This window comes from Taudactylus pleione, unplaced genomic scaffold (assembly GCF_031769625.1).
Source record: "Taudactylus pleione unplaced genomic scaffold, aTauple2 ptg000086l, whole genome shotgun sequence".
Taxonomy (NCBI): Eukaryota; Metazoa; Chordata; class Amphibia; order Anura; family Myobatrachidae; genus Taudactylus; species Taudactylus pleione.
This window is the reverse complement of record NW_028284488.1, coordinates 33,494,800-33,513,338: the sequence shown is the minus strand read 5'-3', so window position 1 is coordinate 33,513,338 and position 18,539 is coordinate 33,494,800. Positions and strand designations below refer to the sequence as shown.

At 44.6% G+C, this 18,539-nt stretch overlaps 1 protein-coding gene across 1 annotated transcript in view; it reads left to right on the top strand.

Moving 5' to 3' along the window:
• Window positions 1-18,539, top strand: part of FBXL13 (F-box and leucine rich repeat protein 13) — a 252,029-nt gene that overhangs the window by 1,557 nt on the left and 231,933 nt on the right. The window contains exon 2 of the mRNA XM_088468829.1: window positions 6,060-6,163. Within this exon, the coding sequence (XP_088324955.1) occupies window positions 6,060-6,163 (104 nt within the window). The remainder of the gene's footprint in view (window positions 1-6,059; window positions 6,164-18,539) is intronic.

The window sequence follows — 18,539 nt, the reverse complement described above, 5'->3', positions numbered from 1 at the left end:
TACAACGACTTTCAAATGCCCTGGCACGCTTGCGTTAGGCCGACCATCCCCGCCTCTGTCACCACCCACAAACGGCACTTCCTGTCAATCTGCGATGGGTCTTCATAGTCACTTCGATCGCAATGGCTAGTTCGCACACTGATGCATGCGCAGTGTGCAACAATTGGCCGATTGTGTGTGTATTAGCAACTGTGGGCCTGATTCAGACCTGGTCGCAAGAGCTGAGGGCTCGCAACCAGGTCGATGGTGGCCCAGAGCGCACGACGGAGCCGGCTCCATCGAGCGCATGCGCGATACCCGGATAGCGACGGGCAAGCCGTCGCTCCGGGTCTTGCACCAAAGGGGGCGTGCTGTCGATGTTGAGTGACAGCAAGCCCCCTTTGATAGGCGGGCGGCTGCCCAGACGGAAGCGTTCACATGAGAACGCCTACTGTCTGGGGGCGGCCCCACTGACATCACAAGTGATGTCAGTGGGAGAGCTTTCGGCTCTGTCTGAGCCGAAAGCTCTCTGGGGCTTGCGGCTACGAGACCCTACCACAAGGGTCTCGTTGCAAGCCCGATGGTCGCAATGGTCTTGACCATCGCGACCATCTTCCTGGCCGCTCGCTATAGCTGTGGGTGGTCAACAAAAAAAAAAAAAAAGACCGGCGCTGATTCAGAGCGAGCGCTCTGTCAGAGCGACCGGCTCTGAATCGGGGCCTGTGTTCCTTGCTGAATCAGGACCTGAATCTCCCACCATGAGGCTGCTGCTGATGAGCTCCACGGGTGAGAGGAGCATGTGATGGCTCCTTCAATCAGAGATCAGAACATGGGGCCTGATTCAGACCCGGTCACAAGCGCTGAGCGCTCGCACCCGGGTCGATGGTGGCCCAGAGCGCATGCGCATGACGGAGCCGGCTCCATCGTGCGCATGCGCGAGACCCGGATAGTGACAGACAATCCATCGCTCCGGGTCTCTTACCAAAGGGGGCGTGCTGTCGATGTTGAGTGACAGCACGCCCCCTTTGGTGGGCGGGCCGGGGGAGTGGCTGCCCAAACGGAGGCGTTCCCATGTGAACGCCTCTGTTTGGGGCCGGCCCCACTGACATCACGAGTGATGTCAGTGGGAGAGATTTCGGCTCTGTTAGAGCCAAAATCTCTCTGGGGCTTGCGGCTACGAGACCCTACCACAAGGGTCTCGTCGCAAGCCCGATGGTCTTGACCATCGCGACCATCTTCCTGGCCGCTCGCTATAGCTGTGGGTGGTCACTCACAGCTATACGAGCGGCCAGGAGGCCCTTCTAAAAAAAAAAAAAAAGACCGGCCCTGATTCAGAGCGTCCGGCTCTGAATCAGGGCCATGGTCTGACTCCTCTGCAGCATCTCATGGGCTTTACCTAGTAGTGCAACAGTGTGTCCTGATCTAGGGATGGTCATCGATAGGGGTGTTCATTGATGGTTCTATCTGTGATTACCATGAATGGCACAAAAACCTATGATGGACCATTGATGGTTTGCACCCCTTGATGGCCACCGCTACTGGGGAGACGGCAGGTCGTAGGCCAGTCAGAAACAGGGCGGGGTTTATCAGCCACTGGAGGCAGGGCTAAGCTCCGTCCCACCCCAAAAAATAACCCTAAACATCGGGTCCTACTCGACCATCATTTGCTCTCTGCCATTGATGGCAAAGCCATCAGCAGTTAACCATCGATGGTTGATGGTTGTTAACTATCAATGGTCACCCCTACCCTGATCCTCTGCATGTAGCCGCCCGGCCCCTTAGCCCTTGGCTCTGGCAGCCTGATCATTGCATGCTGTGCGAGGCCCCCTAGCCAATGGTACCCTCTGCCTCCCAGCCTGTGTCCTACAGTCAGTGACAGGTGGGCGCAGGACCATCGGGCTCTAGGTGCCCGTCTGTACTGCCTTGCCTTGGTAATCTGGCTCTGCACAGAGACAGATGTGTCAAGGCTATTTTCATGAAAAGTTCATGAAAACAGCACTTTACACATAATTTTCTTGCTAATTTATTTTTTATGATATGTATTATGCATTAGACATCTGTCACAAAAAAATTCAAACTATAAAATATTGCTGAACATTGCATTTATTTTTTAAGTCATATTTTTAGAATCTATCAAGCATCGAAAAGCATTTTTATTTTTAAATTTGATTGCTTTTATTTTTGCCTTCTTTTGATGGCAAGCTAAGTAGAATTTCATGAAAATGCATTGGGGAAAGGTATCTTTTCTCATCCGTCCCATGAATCCCTGTGTTACTCTTTCTCGGCCAGCACAGAGAGCATATAGGGTCTCATTCAGACCTGGTCGCAAGCGCCGATGCGCTCGCAACCGAGTCGATGGTCCCCACAGAGCATGCGCACGACGGAGCCGGCTCCATTGTGCGCATGCGCGAGACCCGGCTAGCGACGGGCGCTCCGTCGCTAGGGGTCTCGTAGCAGATGGGGCGAGCTGTCGATGTTGAGTGACAGCTTGCCCCGGTTGGGCGGGCTGGGGGCGTGCTTGGCCAAACGGAGGCGTTCCAGTCGGAACGCTTGCCGTTTGGGGGCGGCCCCACTGACATCATTGATGATGTCAGTGGGGAACTTCCTGCTCAAACAGAGCAGGAAGTTCCCTGGGGCTTACGAGTGCCCAGACCCAACCTTAGGGTCTGGTCGTAAGCCCCGATGGTCGCGATGGTGATGACCATCGCGACCATCACCCTGATCGCAAGCTAAGCTGTGGGTGGTAACATTGTGTGCAATTACGCAGCTGCGATCCGTGCTGAATCAGGCCCTATATCCGATTTGATCTGAGAGAGTAAATGAGAGAAGTTAACCTGAAACAGTTGTTGATATTGTCTCATAGGGCCTGATTCAGAGCCACTCGTAAGCGGCAGCTCGTTTGCTCCGAGCGATTTTTGCCCAACTGCGCATGCATACGGATCGTTATACGCATGCGCGAACCAGTCAGTGCGGCCGAAATTCATGTGCTCGCCAAATAGCGAATGCCTGCTAATTTGAGTGACAGGATGAGGCGTTTGTGGGTGGTAACAGGGGAAGGTGCTTGAAAACGGGGAGTGGAGATCCGATCGCAGGCGTGATTAATGTCAACACGGGCGTTTTATGGGTGTGCATAATTAAAACAGCAGCGTCATTGACCACGTCACTGGGTTATTTTATAGCCAGAACTGCTCGCAAAATTGTGGTAGCAAAAACCAACCACAAGAATAGCGAGCAGCTCATACCCTGTTCGATGTACTCGATTAATCTAATAAATAGCGGACATGACGTAGGATGCGAGCGGCCGGGGGCGTAGTTTCCCAAAAAACGACCGCAAGTTTTGTTCGCTCGTTCAGACCTAGAGGCGTGAACAGACCGCAAACAGCGAACGGTTGATTTGAATAGCCACCCCTATTTTCAGGACGAGCGAGCGCTAATTGCGTCCGGCTCTGAATCAGGCCCATAATTTGGATTCCTAAAATATAATATAATATTTAATTTTCTTTAACAACATAGGCCCGAATTCAATTAGAGGCGAGCAGTCACGGTCGGCAAAATGCATTCGCCGCTGCAATCTTTTCGCCTTGTTTGCCTGTTTTGAGGCAAAGTTTTTACGTACTTTCACAATGAGCTCTCCCGCATTTCGCCCTATTCAATTCCAAAACTGGCGAAAACGGATATGTGCGAATGGCAAAATGGGACCCCTATTTCCAAATCTGAATCAGGTCCACTGTTTTCTACATAAATTATACTGAAGGTTTAGCTTCACTCAACTTTCCATGTTAATACATCTGCATTAGACACTCATTTTTAAAGTCCAATGCCTGTTGGGCAATAAACAATTCTAAATAATGTTTTAAAATTACCAGTTGACCTGGAGATGATTGTATTAAATGTAGTAATGAAAAAAATATCAAATAAGCCTCAATAGTTGTTGAACAAAATAGGTCGAGTCTCCCATATACAAATATTCTGAAATACGCATTTTTTTCTTAGCATGATTGAGATAGTGAAACCTTTGCTTATTGATGGTTCAATATGCACAATCTTTGTTTAAGGCACAAAATTATTACAAATATTGTATAAAATTACCTTCAGGTTGTGTGTATAAGGTGTATATGAAACATAAATCAATTTAATGTATGTACATAAATTTAGTTTGAGCCACAAAATTATTGAAAATATTGTATAAAATGACCTGCAGGCTGTGTGTATAAGCTGTATATGAAACAAAAATGCATTATGTTTTTATATTAGGGTCCCTTTCCCAAAATATATAATTATGGTATGCAAATATTCCAAAATACGGAATATTCCGATATCCTAAATACCCCTGGTCCCAAACATTTTGGATATGGGTGACTCAACCTGTATTATAAATTCATGGTATAATGGTATTAGAGCAGGGGTTCTCAAACCTTTTTGCTCTGGGACCCCGTCTAACAATAAAAATGATTACAGGACCCCAGCAAGTTACTGCAGAATGACTGCCACACATGCGTGGTCAGCAGACCACTCATGTACAGTAGCACTATGGAGACACAAAACTGAAGTGAGGTATCTGCTAATGCAGGGGCAGAACTATGGGAGACAATGGAGGCGCCTCCTCTATTGCCCACAATATAGTCACCCCACTTAAGGCTATTCTATATTAGTGTTTTTGTGCATAAGTGATAGATAGATATGCATCACATTTATTTTCCCTTTTGTTTTAGGGGGGCACCAAATTATAACTTGCCTCCGGGCATCTGGTATGAACTTACGCCACTGCGCTAATGCGATCATTTCATTTAGACATTGCAGGGACGAGTTCCTTTCGAAGCCCCTGTCCCTGCAAGGTGAGGCAGAGAGTGACTGGGGAGACAGTGGGTGACTCCGGAGGCAAAGGGTGATGTAGGAGGCAGTGGATAACAGGGAGAAGCTGTGGGTGACAGGGAGAAACAGTGGGTGACGGTGGCAGAGGGTGACTGGGGAGGCAATAGGTGAAATAGGAGGCAGTGGGTAATAGGGAGAAGCAGTGGGTGATGAGGTAGGCAGAGGGTGTCGGGTGACGGAGAGGCAGTGGGTGGCAGGGAGAAGCAAAGGATGGCAGTGGGTGAGGGGGATGCAGTGGGTGGCAGCGAGAAGCAGTGGGTGACAGGGGAAGGAAGTGGGTGAAAGAGAGAAGCAGTGGGTGGCAAGGAGCAGCAAAGGGTGTCAGGGAAGACAGTGGGTGACTGGGGAGGTAGTGGGAGGCTAAGGGTGACATAGGACACAGTGGGTAACAGGGTGAATCAGTGGGTGACAGGGGGAGGTAGTAGATGAGAAAGACAGAGGGTGCAGTGCGTTTCAAGGGGGAGGCAGTGGATGATGGTGGAGGCAATGGGTTTTTCATACATTTGTTTTTTTTTGTCCCCCCCCCCCTCTAGTTTCCACACTGTGTGCTCCCCTGTTCCCCCATAGGGTCTGTGCTCAACACTCCCCTCATTCCTCCTCCTGCTGAAGTTTCTTCTCCCTACACAGCAATCAACACACATTCTGTGTCCTCCCACCTTGGCAGCAGCGGTCCCCCAGGCTACACTTACTTAACAACATCTGCACAGACTGCAGAGAGAGTCTGGCAGCTGGCTCCTCTGAGTCTCTCTGCTGCTGAGGCTTGCTGCCTGTGTGTCAGTTTCTGCTGCTGGGCAGGAGGACAAGAGAAGTTGAGCACTGGGGTGGGACGGGGCTGCCTGATGACTCCGCGGATCTCTCAGCCAGTGATCCGAGGAGTCTGAAATAACAGAGTTCACCTGGTTTCACTCTCCTCAGAGGGGTCATCAACCTCAACCCATGTGAGTCGCGACCCCAAGCTGAGATGGCCGCGATCCACTTTGGGGTCACGACCCACAGTTTGAGAACTGTTGTATTAGAGTATAACATTCCACACTTGAAGTGTTTGTAGTAAGGATGTTATATCAGGCAATACAAACCACATATTCTAAATGTCAAATATTATTTTGGTAGTATTGTTGCATTTTGGCTGATATTTTGGCATATATTTCAGTACTTTGTTATCCAATCTTTTGCAATTAAAAGTTTAGTTATTTGTGTCTGTTTTCCAGGCTTTACTCTGTGGACTGTGTGCTACGTGCCCAGAAAATCCTCTGCAGTTTTTGGAACAAAAGATCAAAGAATTGTTAGAGAAGGGTCATCAGTCTCTTTTATGGTACTGTATACTATATGTTCACATGTTCTAAATTATACTCCAGAAAATAACAGATGTTTTTATTAATAAGACCTGACTTCAGGCCCTGGTACTTAGTGGGCGTGAACATGCTCTACTGAGAACACCGGGCCCCGCTGTAGCAGCACACCACTGCAGGGGGCATAGCTAAACTATCTCGGGGCATGGCTATGCCTCCTTGGTAGACTCAGACAGGCCTGAGTATTTGCTTAAGTTATCAAACTGGGAAGTAGTCGGGAAGCCGACGGACGAAATCCTGACCGCCGGCTTCCCGACTGTCTAATCCCGGCAAGGTACAAATGGAAGGCGTCGAATTCCCAACGCCTGTCATTAGACCTACGCCGGGAGTCCGACACCAGCTTACCAATCGAAAGTAAGCCGGGCATGGACAACCGCGGGGGGAAGGGTTAGGTTAGGGGCTCCTGGGAGGACTTCGGGTTAGGCAGCCCCCCGGGAGGGTTAGGGTTAGGCTAGGGGAAGGGTTAGGCACCCCCAGGGGGAGGTTAGTGTTAGGCACCCCTCCGGGACACTTAGGTTTAGGCAGTGGGGAAAGGGGGGTTAGGTTTAGGCACTTAGAGGGGGGTTAGGGTTAGGCACTTGCGGGGGAGGTTAGGGTGAGGCACCCCTAAGGGAGGGTTGGGAGGGGGGGGGGGGGGGGTTCGGTTAGTTTATACTTACCTTTAGCGCAGTCGGGATCTTCACCTCTGCCGGGCTTCCGCTGTCGGGATTTGAACCCGATCCCATCAAACTTAAGTAGCTGTGTTTAGTCCAGATGAATATTCATGCTATAGGACCTCATAGCATAAATTATAAGAGCAATAGAATAGCTTTACTTGCTGTACTAAGCAAATCTTTGTACATATTGGTGGGGACAGGCGTGTGCTTTTCTAATGGGTATCCCAATCCATAAAGATAGAAGGCTGCTGACTTTTTTTGCACATTAGGGTTCCTATTTTATACAGTATACTAGAGAGGATGTCTAATCAACCTCTGAAGGTAGGTGTTAAGATGCGTACACACGGAACGATAATGTGAACGATAAATATCGTTATCGTTCATACTGTTCAATATCGTTCCCTGTGTATGCAAGACATCGTTAACGATGCGCGCTCCCGCAGAACGTTAACAATGTCTTTCATCGTCCAAACATACAGGCCAACCTTATGATATCATCAGACCCTGCATGTTCGGTGACTGTGGCCGGTGACGTCACTGAAAGATATCGTTAACGATATCGTTCAGTGTGTATGCTCAATGACGACATTGAGTCTGGCAGGTGAGGGGACAATACTGAACGATATCGCTCATAGAGCATATCATTCTGTGTGTACGCACCTTGAGATTTGAAAAATAGACTTCATTAGTCTCCTAGTCTAAAAAGTAAATTGGCTGCGCGTTTAACATCACATAAAGTCCCACAGACTTATGATACCATTTACATTTATTTTGAAATTCTGTGGGCCTTTTTATGTTGTTGAACAAACAGCCAATTTTCTTTTTAGACTGTTTATGAAGAATTTGTACTGTCTTCTCTTATTGGCAGCAGCGCTCCATCACCCAGGTTACTCCAGGAGCGTTATACTTCAGCACTTGTTCCGATTTCATTAGTCTCTTGCATATAACCTTTATTTAATTTTATTTTAATAATGTCCAAAATGGTGGACATATCTTATTTACTGTTCCAATTTTAGAGAAATGGGGGGAGAGATGAACATATATCTCTTGGGACTAGGCACCAAGTACATGTAAGAATAGTCGCTGCACATTCAGATGTCAGAAAGCACTACTGCATAATATATCCCCAAATTTCCATGTATTTTATAAAATTGGTGATGGACATGGAATACTGATTTACAAATGTGTGAAACATTTCAAGTCAGAAAATAGCTATTGGATCTCCGTACTATTTCCCACTCAGGTCAAGGGCCAAGGGCACATTATAGAAGTTTAAAACCTCTAAGTAATTACAAATTGTAAAATCACATTGCAAATGTTCTTTTGAAGGATTGCTTGTATGCTTTTTCTCAAGTGTGCTTAGTTTTACAAGGAAAGCATGTCTGTTCATTTCTGCTAAGTCATTATTAATTAAGAAAGAACAATATTCGTATTTATCGAAAATGTAGTATTTAAACTACAATACCCGGCGCTTAATTGTAACAAAAAGTTTAAACACTAATTAGTTTTATATATATGTGTATATCACCTGCTAGCAAGTAACAGCGTTGGTCTAGTTAGGACCAAAAGAGAAAAGCCTATTAAACAAGCTAATAAATTAAATAGTTACTGCGCAAAGTGAATAATTAGTTATTCAATTTCTTAGCGAAAATAGCTGTTTGCTCTCTGATATAGTGCACAGGAGGCTGATTTTATCACAAAAGGTTTTATTACCATTACTAGCATAAAAGAGGAATAAAAGAAAACAACAATAAAATGTATAAAACTGCAAGGTTGATAATTGTATCCAATTTGTACATAAATTTCTCTCCTCTTATATAGCAAATAGATCTTATGTTTCCAGATACTTTCATATAGTACACTTAATTTCCTATTTTGATACTAATGTGTCTCTTTGCTGAATGAACTAACACTCATTATATTTACACAATCTTATTTCTGCAAGCTGGTATTCTAAAAAGAGAAACTGGCGTCCCAGTTTTGATAGATCATACAGCGTTCTCGCATTCACTGACCGATTCGTAATGCTACTTTAGTTGTAAACAAAGTCATACAGCGTTCTCGCATTCACTGACCGATTCGTAATGCTACTTTAGTTGTAAACAAAGTCCGCGTGGCCACGCTTGTTAAAGTAGACATACAGTCCGAAGGTCATATCATGCGGTGATCCGGCTTCAAGGGCAGAAATTGCCAGTCGGCTTGAATGTGAGTGGTGACAAGGCTTACTGGGCATTATGTTCTCCAGCTCCTCCAGCGGTATAGTGATCTTTGGTCCACCTCAGTCGGATTTTGCTGTATAAGGTAATCTCGTCTCAGGATCTTTGATTTTGACCTCACAACATGCAAACCATTTGGACAGACATCTATTCAGGATCTCTGGAAGGAATAAAGTCAACGCGTTTCGTCCTGTGCTATATCAGGACTTTTTCAAGACTTGCTTGAAAAGTCCTGATATGACACAGGACGAAACGCGTTGACTGAATAGATGCCTGTCCAAATGGTCTCCATGTGACCCGGTGACAGGGGAAACAGACCCGGGTTGTGACACTCTACTAATGAAATATATGGATAAGACCATTAGGATCCTGCATTCGACATTATTACAAGAGGTCCACGAAAACTATTCATCGTGTTTATGTTTCAACTGCTCATAGGAGATATATGGTCTCTGATTAATCGGGTGCCTGTTTTAAATGCAGACACTCACATTCCACCTTTTTTCACAATATGTGGGAATGTGGAAAGATTAAAAAATTCTGGGGGAAAGTCATGGGTTTTATTAATGGGGTTTGTAAATTACAATTAACCACTGACCCTTTAGCAATGTTGTGTGCAAATTTCTCTAACTGGGATTTCAGAGGTAGGCGGGATGAGCTTGTTCCTTTTCTGATGCCGATGGAAACAGTGGCAAAGAAAATTATTATGAGTATCTGGATAGTTTCCACTACCCCATTTTTGTCAGCTGTAAAGACTACTCTTTTACAATTAATGTATCTGGACAGGAGAGGCGCTCTGCATGATATTGAAAAGGGAGTGATCCGATTTAATCCACGAGCCTCCTGGATCATATATATCCCTAATAGCCGCAATCCCCTTCTCACGCCATCTAGAAAACCCTTCATTACCTAAACCCGGTTGAGAGCCCCATAGATTGGAATATTTAGAAACCATATATCTGCGCTTCAACTTCTTATTAATGGATTTCTAAATGGCATAAGTGTCTATACACAATATATTAGTCAAGGCATTTTGCAGCAATAAGGTACGAAGGCCATGTAGCAAGCAGCCGGTGAATATGGGAATAAAAGACTTTCCTCAAGAGATTTGTGTGTATAATAAACCATCAATCAAGCACATATCTAAGAAATACAGATTGAGAAAATACCAATATATTGGGTATTCCCAGGCTTCCATCCTCTCTACAGAGAAAAAGTTTATTTCTAGCTATGCACGTTTTTTTACATTGCCACAAAAAAGAAAAAAACTCTTTATTCAGTCTACAAAGATAAACTTTTGAGATAAGAATGAGAAGCATCTGAAGTGTATATAGGACAGTTTAGGAAAAATAATAGATTTAAGAACAGCGTTCTCCCCAAAAGAGACAGTGGCAAATAACGCCAAGCAATCATATTATCTGAGCAATAAGAGGGGTAAAGTTGGTTTTATAAAGATTAGTGAGAGTAGCAGGAATAGAGACACCTAAATATTTAATACATTTCGAGATCTTGAACGTATTTAGTAATGGTGAAGTCAGACGTGTAGCTGTACACCCCTCCAAGTGCAAGACTTCTGACTTTTGAATGTTAATTTTGTATCCTGCAAAAGACGCAAAGTTATCTAGGGTGTCTAGAATAACAGGAATCGAGATGGGGAGATCAGAAACAATGTCATCAGCAAAAAGACATATTTTCAGAAGCATCGAGCCAATGGGGATGCCCCGCAATTGAAACTTAGCTCTGAGGGCAATTGCCAGTGGCTCAAGGGCCAGTGCGAACAAAAGAGGGTATAACGGGCAACCCTGACGCGTACCCTTCTGGACCTCGAATGGAGCAGACACATAACCATTACTTGATATTTGCATAAGAGGGTTTTTCATATAGTGTTCTTAATACAGAAACAAAGCCCTCCGGGAAGCCAAAATGAAGCAATGTCTCAAATAAGTGATCCCAGGTGACAAGATCAAAAGTTTTTTCAGCATCTATAGATCTCACAATCCGATCATCTGAGCCACCCTCAGCTTCCAAACTCTGCAACGCTGCCAAAACTTTCCTAACATTGACTACTGAATGTCTCCCGTATATAAATCCCGTTTGATCAGAGGATACAACATCGGGTAGAATAAATTTCAGTCTAGTTGCCAGAATCTTTGTAAAAATGTTATGATCAATATTAAGAAGTGATATCGGGTGATAAGATCCTGGGTTTCTACCAGGCTTCGGCAGAACTTTAATAATGGGCGAGTTAAAATAGAGAGGAAGCTGTCAACCTTTCAATATTGCATTAAAAACATCTCTCAGTGCATCCCCTACTCTTCTTGACAAAATTTTATAAAATTCATTGGATATCCCATTAGGGCCTGGTGCCTTTAGTGGTTTAAGGTGGGTAATAACAGCTAGCACCTCTTCTGTGGTTACCAGGGCAAGGAGGTCTCAAGTTGAGATTCGGATACCGCAGGAACGGTAATGTCTCTCCAGAAGGCATCCCCTTTGCACTATCAATGGGCTCTGAGTATACAGGGCAATATAAAACTTATGGAATAATTCTAAGATATCAGGTCTTCTATAAACCCTTTTCCCTGTGTCGTCATTAAGAGACATTACTTTTGAATTAGGTCTTGTACCTCGCAATAAATTGGACAGTAAATGACCCACCTTGTTACCATGACGATAGAATTGAAATGCAAAGTTTTCTGTGAGTTTAACAGACTGCTAATCTAATATGGCATCAAAATGTGTCTTGGCTTCGAGACATTGAGTTTGTTGTTGGCAGTCGGCGAAGGTGTGGTATAAGAGATAGACAGTAATTAGTTAGACAATGTCTAGATAGACACCAGATGTTAGACAGTCAATAGTTAGACAGGGAGAAAAGTTAGACACAAACAAAAGTCAGACACACTAAAGTTAGACATGTGAAAAGTTCGACAGGTACAAAAGGTCAACAGGGTCAAAAGTTCTAATTATTTTTTTGTTTTTTAGCCCTGATTTTCACCCTAACCCTCCCCTTGGTGCCTAACCCTAACCATGGGGGTAAGTGCCTATCCCTAACCGTGGGGGTAAGTGCCTAACCCTAAACCTAATCCTACAAAAAAAAAAGTGTCGACCATATTTGTGTCGATCGTGGAACTTTTGACCCTGTCGATCTTTTGTACCTGTCGAACTTTTTACATGTCTAACTTTAGTGTGTCTGACTTTTGTCTGTGTCGAACTTTTATCCTTGTCTAACTATTAACTGTCTAACATCTGGTGTCTTTCTAGACATTGTCTAACTAATTACTGTCTGTCTATAGTCCGGAACCCGTCGGCGAAGACTTGAATTTAGCATAAGAGGATGTTAGATCAGTTTGGGCTTTAATATAGAGGGCAGACCGCTCCCTTTTGTATTTAGTAACAAATGAAATAATTTCTCCCCGACTGCCAAAGGAGAAAGGGGTCTAGAGAATGTTCTTGATTATTTAACACAAATTCCTGCCATTTAGCATCTAGCATGTTTCTAAATTGCAAAGAGTTAGAAAGATATGAGGGAAAGCGCCAAAGGCGACAAGCACCCAAATCCACCGCAGTTGCCAAAGAGCACCAAGTCATCGCATGATCAGACATAACAATTGGGGCTATACCTGCATCTATAACTTTTGAAAATAAATTGATGCTCGGAAGCAAGTAGTCTATGCGGGACAGTGTACTGTGTGCAGATGACAAACAAGTAAACTCTTTTTCGGTCGGGTACAATGCTCTCCAGCAATCTATAAGTTGCAGTTGATCCTAAATATATTTAATTCCCAATAAAGACTTTGGGGAGGAATGCCTAGTGGAGGAGGATCTGTCCATAGAAAGAAGGGCCACCATGTTCAGATCCCCTCCCAAAAACAACTGTGCGTCAACATAAGGATATAATTTGGACAACTATCTTTACACAAACATCTTCGAATAAACTGGTGCATATGTATTACAAAAAGTTAATTTTTCCCCAAATACCGCAATTTCTACATAAGGGTCTGAGTATATGAGGGTTATCTGAGGATTCAAAGATTTATGTACCAAAACTGCAACCCCTCTGGCCTTGGATTATAAGAAGCAAATGCAGCTATCGTGAAACCCAGAAGACCCAATTTGTTATGTTCAACATCAGAAAGATGGGTTTCTTGTAACATAGCTATATCAACCAGAGACTTTTTTTAAATATAAAAGTATTTTTAAAACAGACATCCTACCCAGTATGATACAAGTGAAATAGTAATGCAGCACTTAAACCCAGGACTCCTCCCCATAACCCCCCTCCCCTTATCCCCAACTACCCAAATAAAAAATGTGAAGAAATCACAGTACAGACTACAAGCAGCAAATAAAATAAATTCCCCCCCCAAAAAAAACCCCACATAAACATTAGAAGAAAATCTTCACAGCATCAATGCGCTCAGCAAATAGACTTCCGTTTAAAAATAGGAGGCAGAAATAAATAAACCAAATAATGTAAGGACCGCCCTATGTGCTCCCACCATCGGGCAGGCATCCCCAACATGACGCAACTGTTAGGATTTGCGCTTAGCAGATCATCTTTGTGGCAGTTCCCAGTCATACAGTAGTTGTTACTGGGTTACTGCATCATGTCCTGTCCTTGTTCTGGCTTTTTGTAGGTAGCTGGAAATCCTGTCTTGTCTGTGATTAGATAATAGCCTGTCATTTATGTCTGTCTGTGTGTTTTGTATCATGTGCTCACTAATTACCTAGCTGTCATTGTGCAGAGCAGGTGAAGACATATCTTTGATTAGGAATTGCTCTCTCCAGGTATTGGTTCTGATTGGACCCTGCTTCTGTTAAATTTCAGCCAGCCCTTCACTCCATGCTGGTTATACTGTGTCATTACCAGTGTATGTTTGCTGTGTTCAGTTCCTAAGTGCTTGCCGGTCTACTGAGTACTTCTGTTTATTGAATCTGGATCCTGTCTCCATTCAGCCCTGCAGTATTATACCACAGTCCTGTCTGTCTGCATTCATCTTGTTACCTGCAGTGTCTCCACCTCACTGCCTCCAGTATGTGTTACTGCAGCTTCTGAATCCACCTGTCTGCTGTTTAGGACCCTGCCAAGACCATCTCAGCTGCTCGTGTCAACCTGTCGACACAGGCCGCATTACAGCGTCAGCTGCTCATGTCAACCCGGCGGCACAGGCTGCACCACAGCTTCAGCTGCTCATGTCATCTTGGCGGCACAGGCCGCACTCTAGTGACGTTAGTGCGCTATCCTGCGCACCAACACCAGAGACTTTGTTACACCTTTACTCGGCTGCTGCTGCACCTAGCCAAGTACCACCCGGCTCTCAAAGCCACAACTCGGCTATCTCAGCCACACCTCAGTCTGCAGGCTGCTTACTCAGCCCAGTATCACCCGGCTTTCCAAGCCGCGTTCCAGGTGTCTAAATCACACCACGGCCTCTAGGCCACATCTAGTACTCTGTGTTTATTTTGTTGTGTCCAGTTCTTGTCATAGTCTTTTCTTGTCTTGTTCAGTCTAGTCTTGCCTTGTTATCCTGCTTTTCACTACACTCCTGGTCATTCCTGCCCTTAGTCCCAAAACGTACCCAGACCATTATTTGTTGCTGCTAGTGTACCCTAGCTATACCTATTGAGTCATTTACCGCAGCCACACTCCAGCTAGCCCTAGTTGTGAAAGGACTGCCACTTCTCCATCATATCTAGCCCTGGTCAGCAGTCCTGCGATCTCTCCTGTGCAAGAGACTCGTAACAGCAACATGTATAGATATGTTGTAAAAGAGAAATAAAGAATGAGACATATAAAATGCATCAAAAACATATGAACACAGAAATGTAATTGAAAGACAGGGTTAAACCTCAATTGCGTTTAAAAACATATACATATTATAAAAGTACATATAAAGCATGAAAAATAAATCCTGTCCAAGATCGATCCACTGGATGCAAAGGGAGGGGAAGGGATGAGTGGAATGTCCTTGGTCATTAGCAGGTGGTCAACCGAAGACAAATATACGAAGAACAATTCTACCTGACCGAACAGAGAATTGGAGAAGTGCCAGTGAATCGAAGTCCAGCAAACAAAGTAAGCAAGCCATAGGCACAATTACTATAGCTCCCCTATTGTAGGTAAAAGATATACTTGAAACTTAAGCAATACAAAAATGGCTGTAGCTAGTTAAATGTCATTGTAAATGAACATTCCTATATCAAAAATGTATAAAAAAAAAAAAAAAAAAGAAACGGGAAGGCTCAGGCATATGTATTGTGGCATTCAGCCAGTCAGGCATTTTCCGCTCTCTCACAGATAGCCTCTAGTATCAACAGGTGTTGTAAAGTGTTTAAATGTATCACCTTCGAAGAGGGGCAATCTAGCAGGGTATAGAAGTGCAAATTTGTGACTTTCCTTGATCAGTTGACTACATACCACAGAAAATTATTTTCTAGCCCTTCAGCAGAGAAGACTTGGAAGAGATGTAGCCGGCTACCTTTCCACTGAAGTGACTTTTGTTTGCAAGAAGTTCTTTATATACATAATTGAGGCACCTAAATATAGTAACACGAGGACGGGCATTTGATTACCAAATCACTGCAGTCCGCATCAGCTTTTAATAGAGGTGGGAGAGTTTGACGTAAAAATGTATAGAGTGCTGGCCCTTTAATAGATTCCGGCAAGTTGACCAATCTCAAATTATTTCTGTGGGATCTGTTTTCAAGATCGTCGACCTTGTTTCACATGGCATAATATGATTTCTGCAGAGCATCAGTCTGTTCTTTCAATAAAGATATATTGTGAAACATCCCTCCTAAACGGGTTACAGCCTGTGTGACCCTATGTGTGATTTGAGACACGTGTTCCTTCCTTTAATGTTGTGTGTGAAAGTAGCTGTTCTTTTCTTTAAACATGTGAGCTATAATACCTTTAATAGGTCTTACCATGACCTGGTACACCATTAGAGCCGGGGCTGAAGTGTGGGTTCCCTCCGGGTTAGCTACCGCCAGATCATCCTGAGTAGAGCCTGTGTCAGATGCTCTGGATGAAGGAGCATCGACATCTTGGATGTCTCTCCCTGCTGCACTAATCTCCAGCGCTGATTTCTCCGCGCCATGGTAGAGAAATATCTCTCCATGCAGGGTGTGCCGGCTCTCTGTCACTTCACCAACCCGACCCTGCTTAATAAACCGCACAGAGATGTGTCAGGAATGCCGCCTGCAGCAGTGCCTCGGACCAGCCTCAAGTCGTGGCTTCTCACATCTGCATCGGAAGTCAAATGAGGATATTTCTAAGGGGGCTTTCCATAAAGATTTTATTTGTACTGTTATTAAATTAATTTAAAGCCATAATTATATTACATTTCTGGATAGGTTTTATTTGCAAACAGATGGTACAGTGATGGGCACTGTTTTCGATCCCAGTGTCATTAATCTTCATACGGGGAGCTGGGAGCGTAAATATATCTATGGAGGACATCCGTTTTAAAACAAACTCGTCTTATACTGCATGTATATAGACAACGTTCTCATTATATGGGATGGAACTGTGGAAGAATTTGAACTGTTTATGGGGTATCTGAAAATTAATGAGTATAATTTCTTTCACCTTGAAAATTAGTGAAGAAAAAATGTAATATTTAGACCTCATTCTAAGTGGAGAAAATAATGTGGTTGTTAGCTGTAACTTTGCAAAAACCCTAACCCTTCCCGCAGCCTAGCCCTAACCCTCTCCCTAGTGCGTAACCCTAACCCTAGAGGTCGGGTTCCGGCGCCGGTATTCTGTCTGCCAGCATCCTGACCAATGTGAGGCCAACTACATCCCCCATCACAGCACAAAGGCCATGAATTATGAGTTATGGCTGATCTGTATGTAGTTTGCATGGGTTACACCACAGCGCTTGTCACACCCCTGCAGCAGCACACAAAAGGCCCTTCGTAAGTTTCAGCTCCAGGCCTATGACTGGGGCAGTTGTGTGATTCGCCGCTTCCCGAAGATACTGGCTAACAGTGGTACATGGAACTTCTATACATGCATATGCTGGTCTTCCAATTACGCTTTCATTAAAATAAAAATAAAACTATTAATACAGCAATGAATGATTAATTGAAGGAGTAATTTAGTTCATGTCCATGGAATTTTATAATGGGGAAAATGCTTCTCATAGTGCATGTCTCCCCTAAGTAAACTGTGTATATTTATATTTTGATTCTAATCATTTTACATATAGATCTCTTAGTGACACACAAATATTGTGCAAATAATTACAGAGAACAGGAAAGAAAATAAATGTACAAATTCTTTACATATGTTGTTTATAGTTCATGCTAGGTTTAACAATACCAATCATCAGATGAGTGTATGAGCACTACTGCCACCTTGTGGTATGACTAAAGAAAAAATGTGCGACGCTTAATCATTTGTGTAAAATTTGTATTAAACATTTCTTATGTGGTTAAACTGTATATACAACAATAATAAGGGCTAGATAATTCTGTTACTTTAAAGTAGTTACATAATTATTATAGTAGGTGGAATACCATTCACATGCAGTGGCAGATCTACACTGCTCTTTTAGGGGGGGCGATTTAATGATTAATTATGACTCCTCCTCTTTCCTGTATTGGCACATCCCCTTTCTGTTTGTCACCTGGGACAAGACAGTAATTTGTTGCCCACCCTGGTAATTCCCCCATAGTAATGCCCCCTGCAGCAGTGCCCCTGTAGTAATGTCCCCTTCAGCAGTGTTCCTACAGTAATGCCCCCTGAGGTAATGCCCATGTAGTAATGCCCCTGTAGTAGTGCCCATATAGTAATGCCCCTGTAGTAGTGCCCATACAGTAATGCCCCTGTAGCAGTGCCCATACATTAATGCTCCCATAGTAATGCCCCAGTAGCAGTGCCCATAAAGTAATGCCCCCATAGTAATGCCCTGCGTCCGCCGCCATCCGGTCCACCCGGTTGCTCCTCGGAACTATGAGAGAGATGTCATGACGTCTCTCCCATAGTTCCCGTGGGGAGAGATTGAAGCTGGAGTTCAGGAGAGAACTCCATCCTCCGGCTATCGCGGCGCTGCAGGGAAGGAGCTGGGCGCCTGCTGGTAATAAAATCTCAGTGGGCGTCCGTCTGGGAGCCTCCCTGCGGTGCCAGGTTGGAGAACACTGACGGCGGGTGCAGCAGCGTACTGGGTGCATGTGCACCTCCAGCCCCCCCACTAGTTGTGGCCCTATGCACACCACGTGACAGCCCCCAGCATTCTATATATACGCACCACGTGACAGCCCTAGATACAGTACCCCTCTATCCCCTTGCCAGCCTAGCATCCCTCCACCCCACTGCCAGGCACGTATAGTACCCCTCTACCACTCTACCAGCCCTAGCACCCCTCCACCCCACTGCCAGGCATGTATAGTACCCCTCTACTACCCTGCCAGCCCTAGCACCCCTCCACCCCATTGCCAGGCAGTGGGGTTGAGGGGTATAGTAC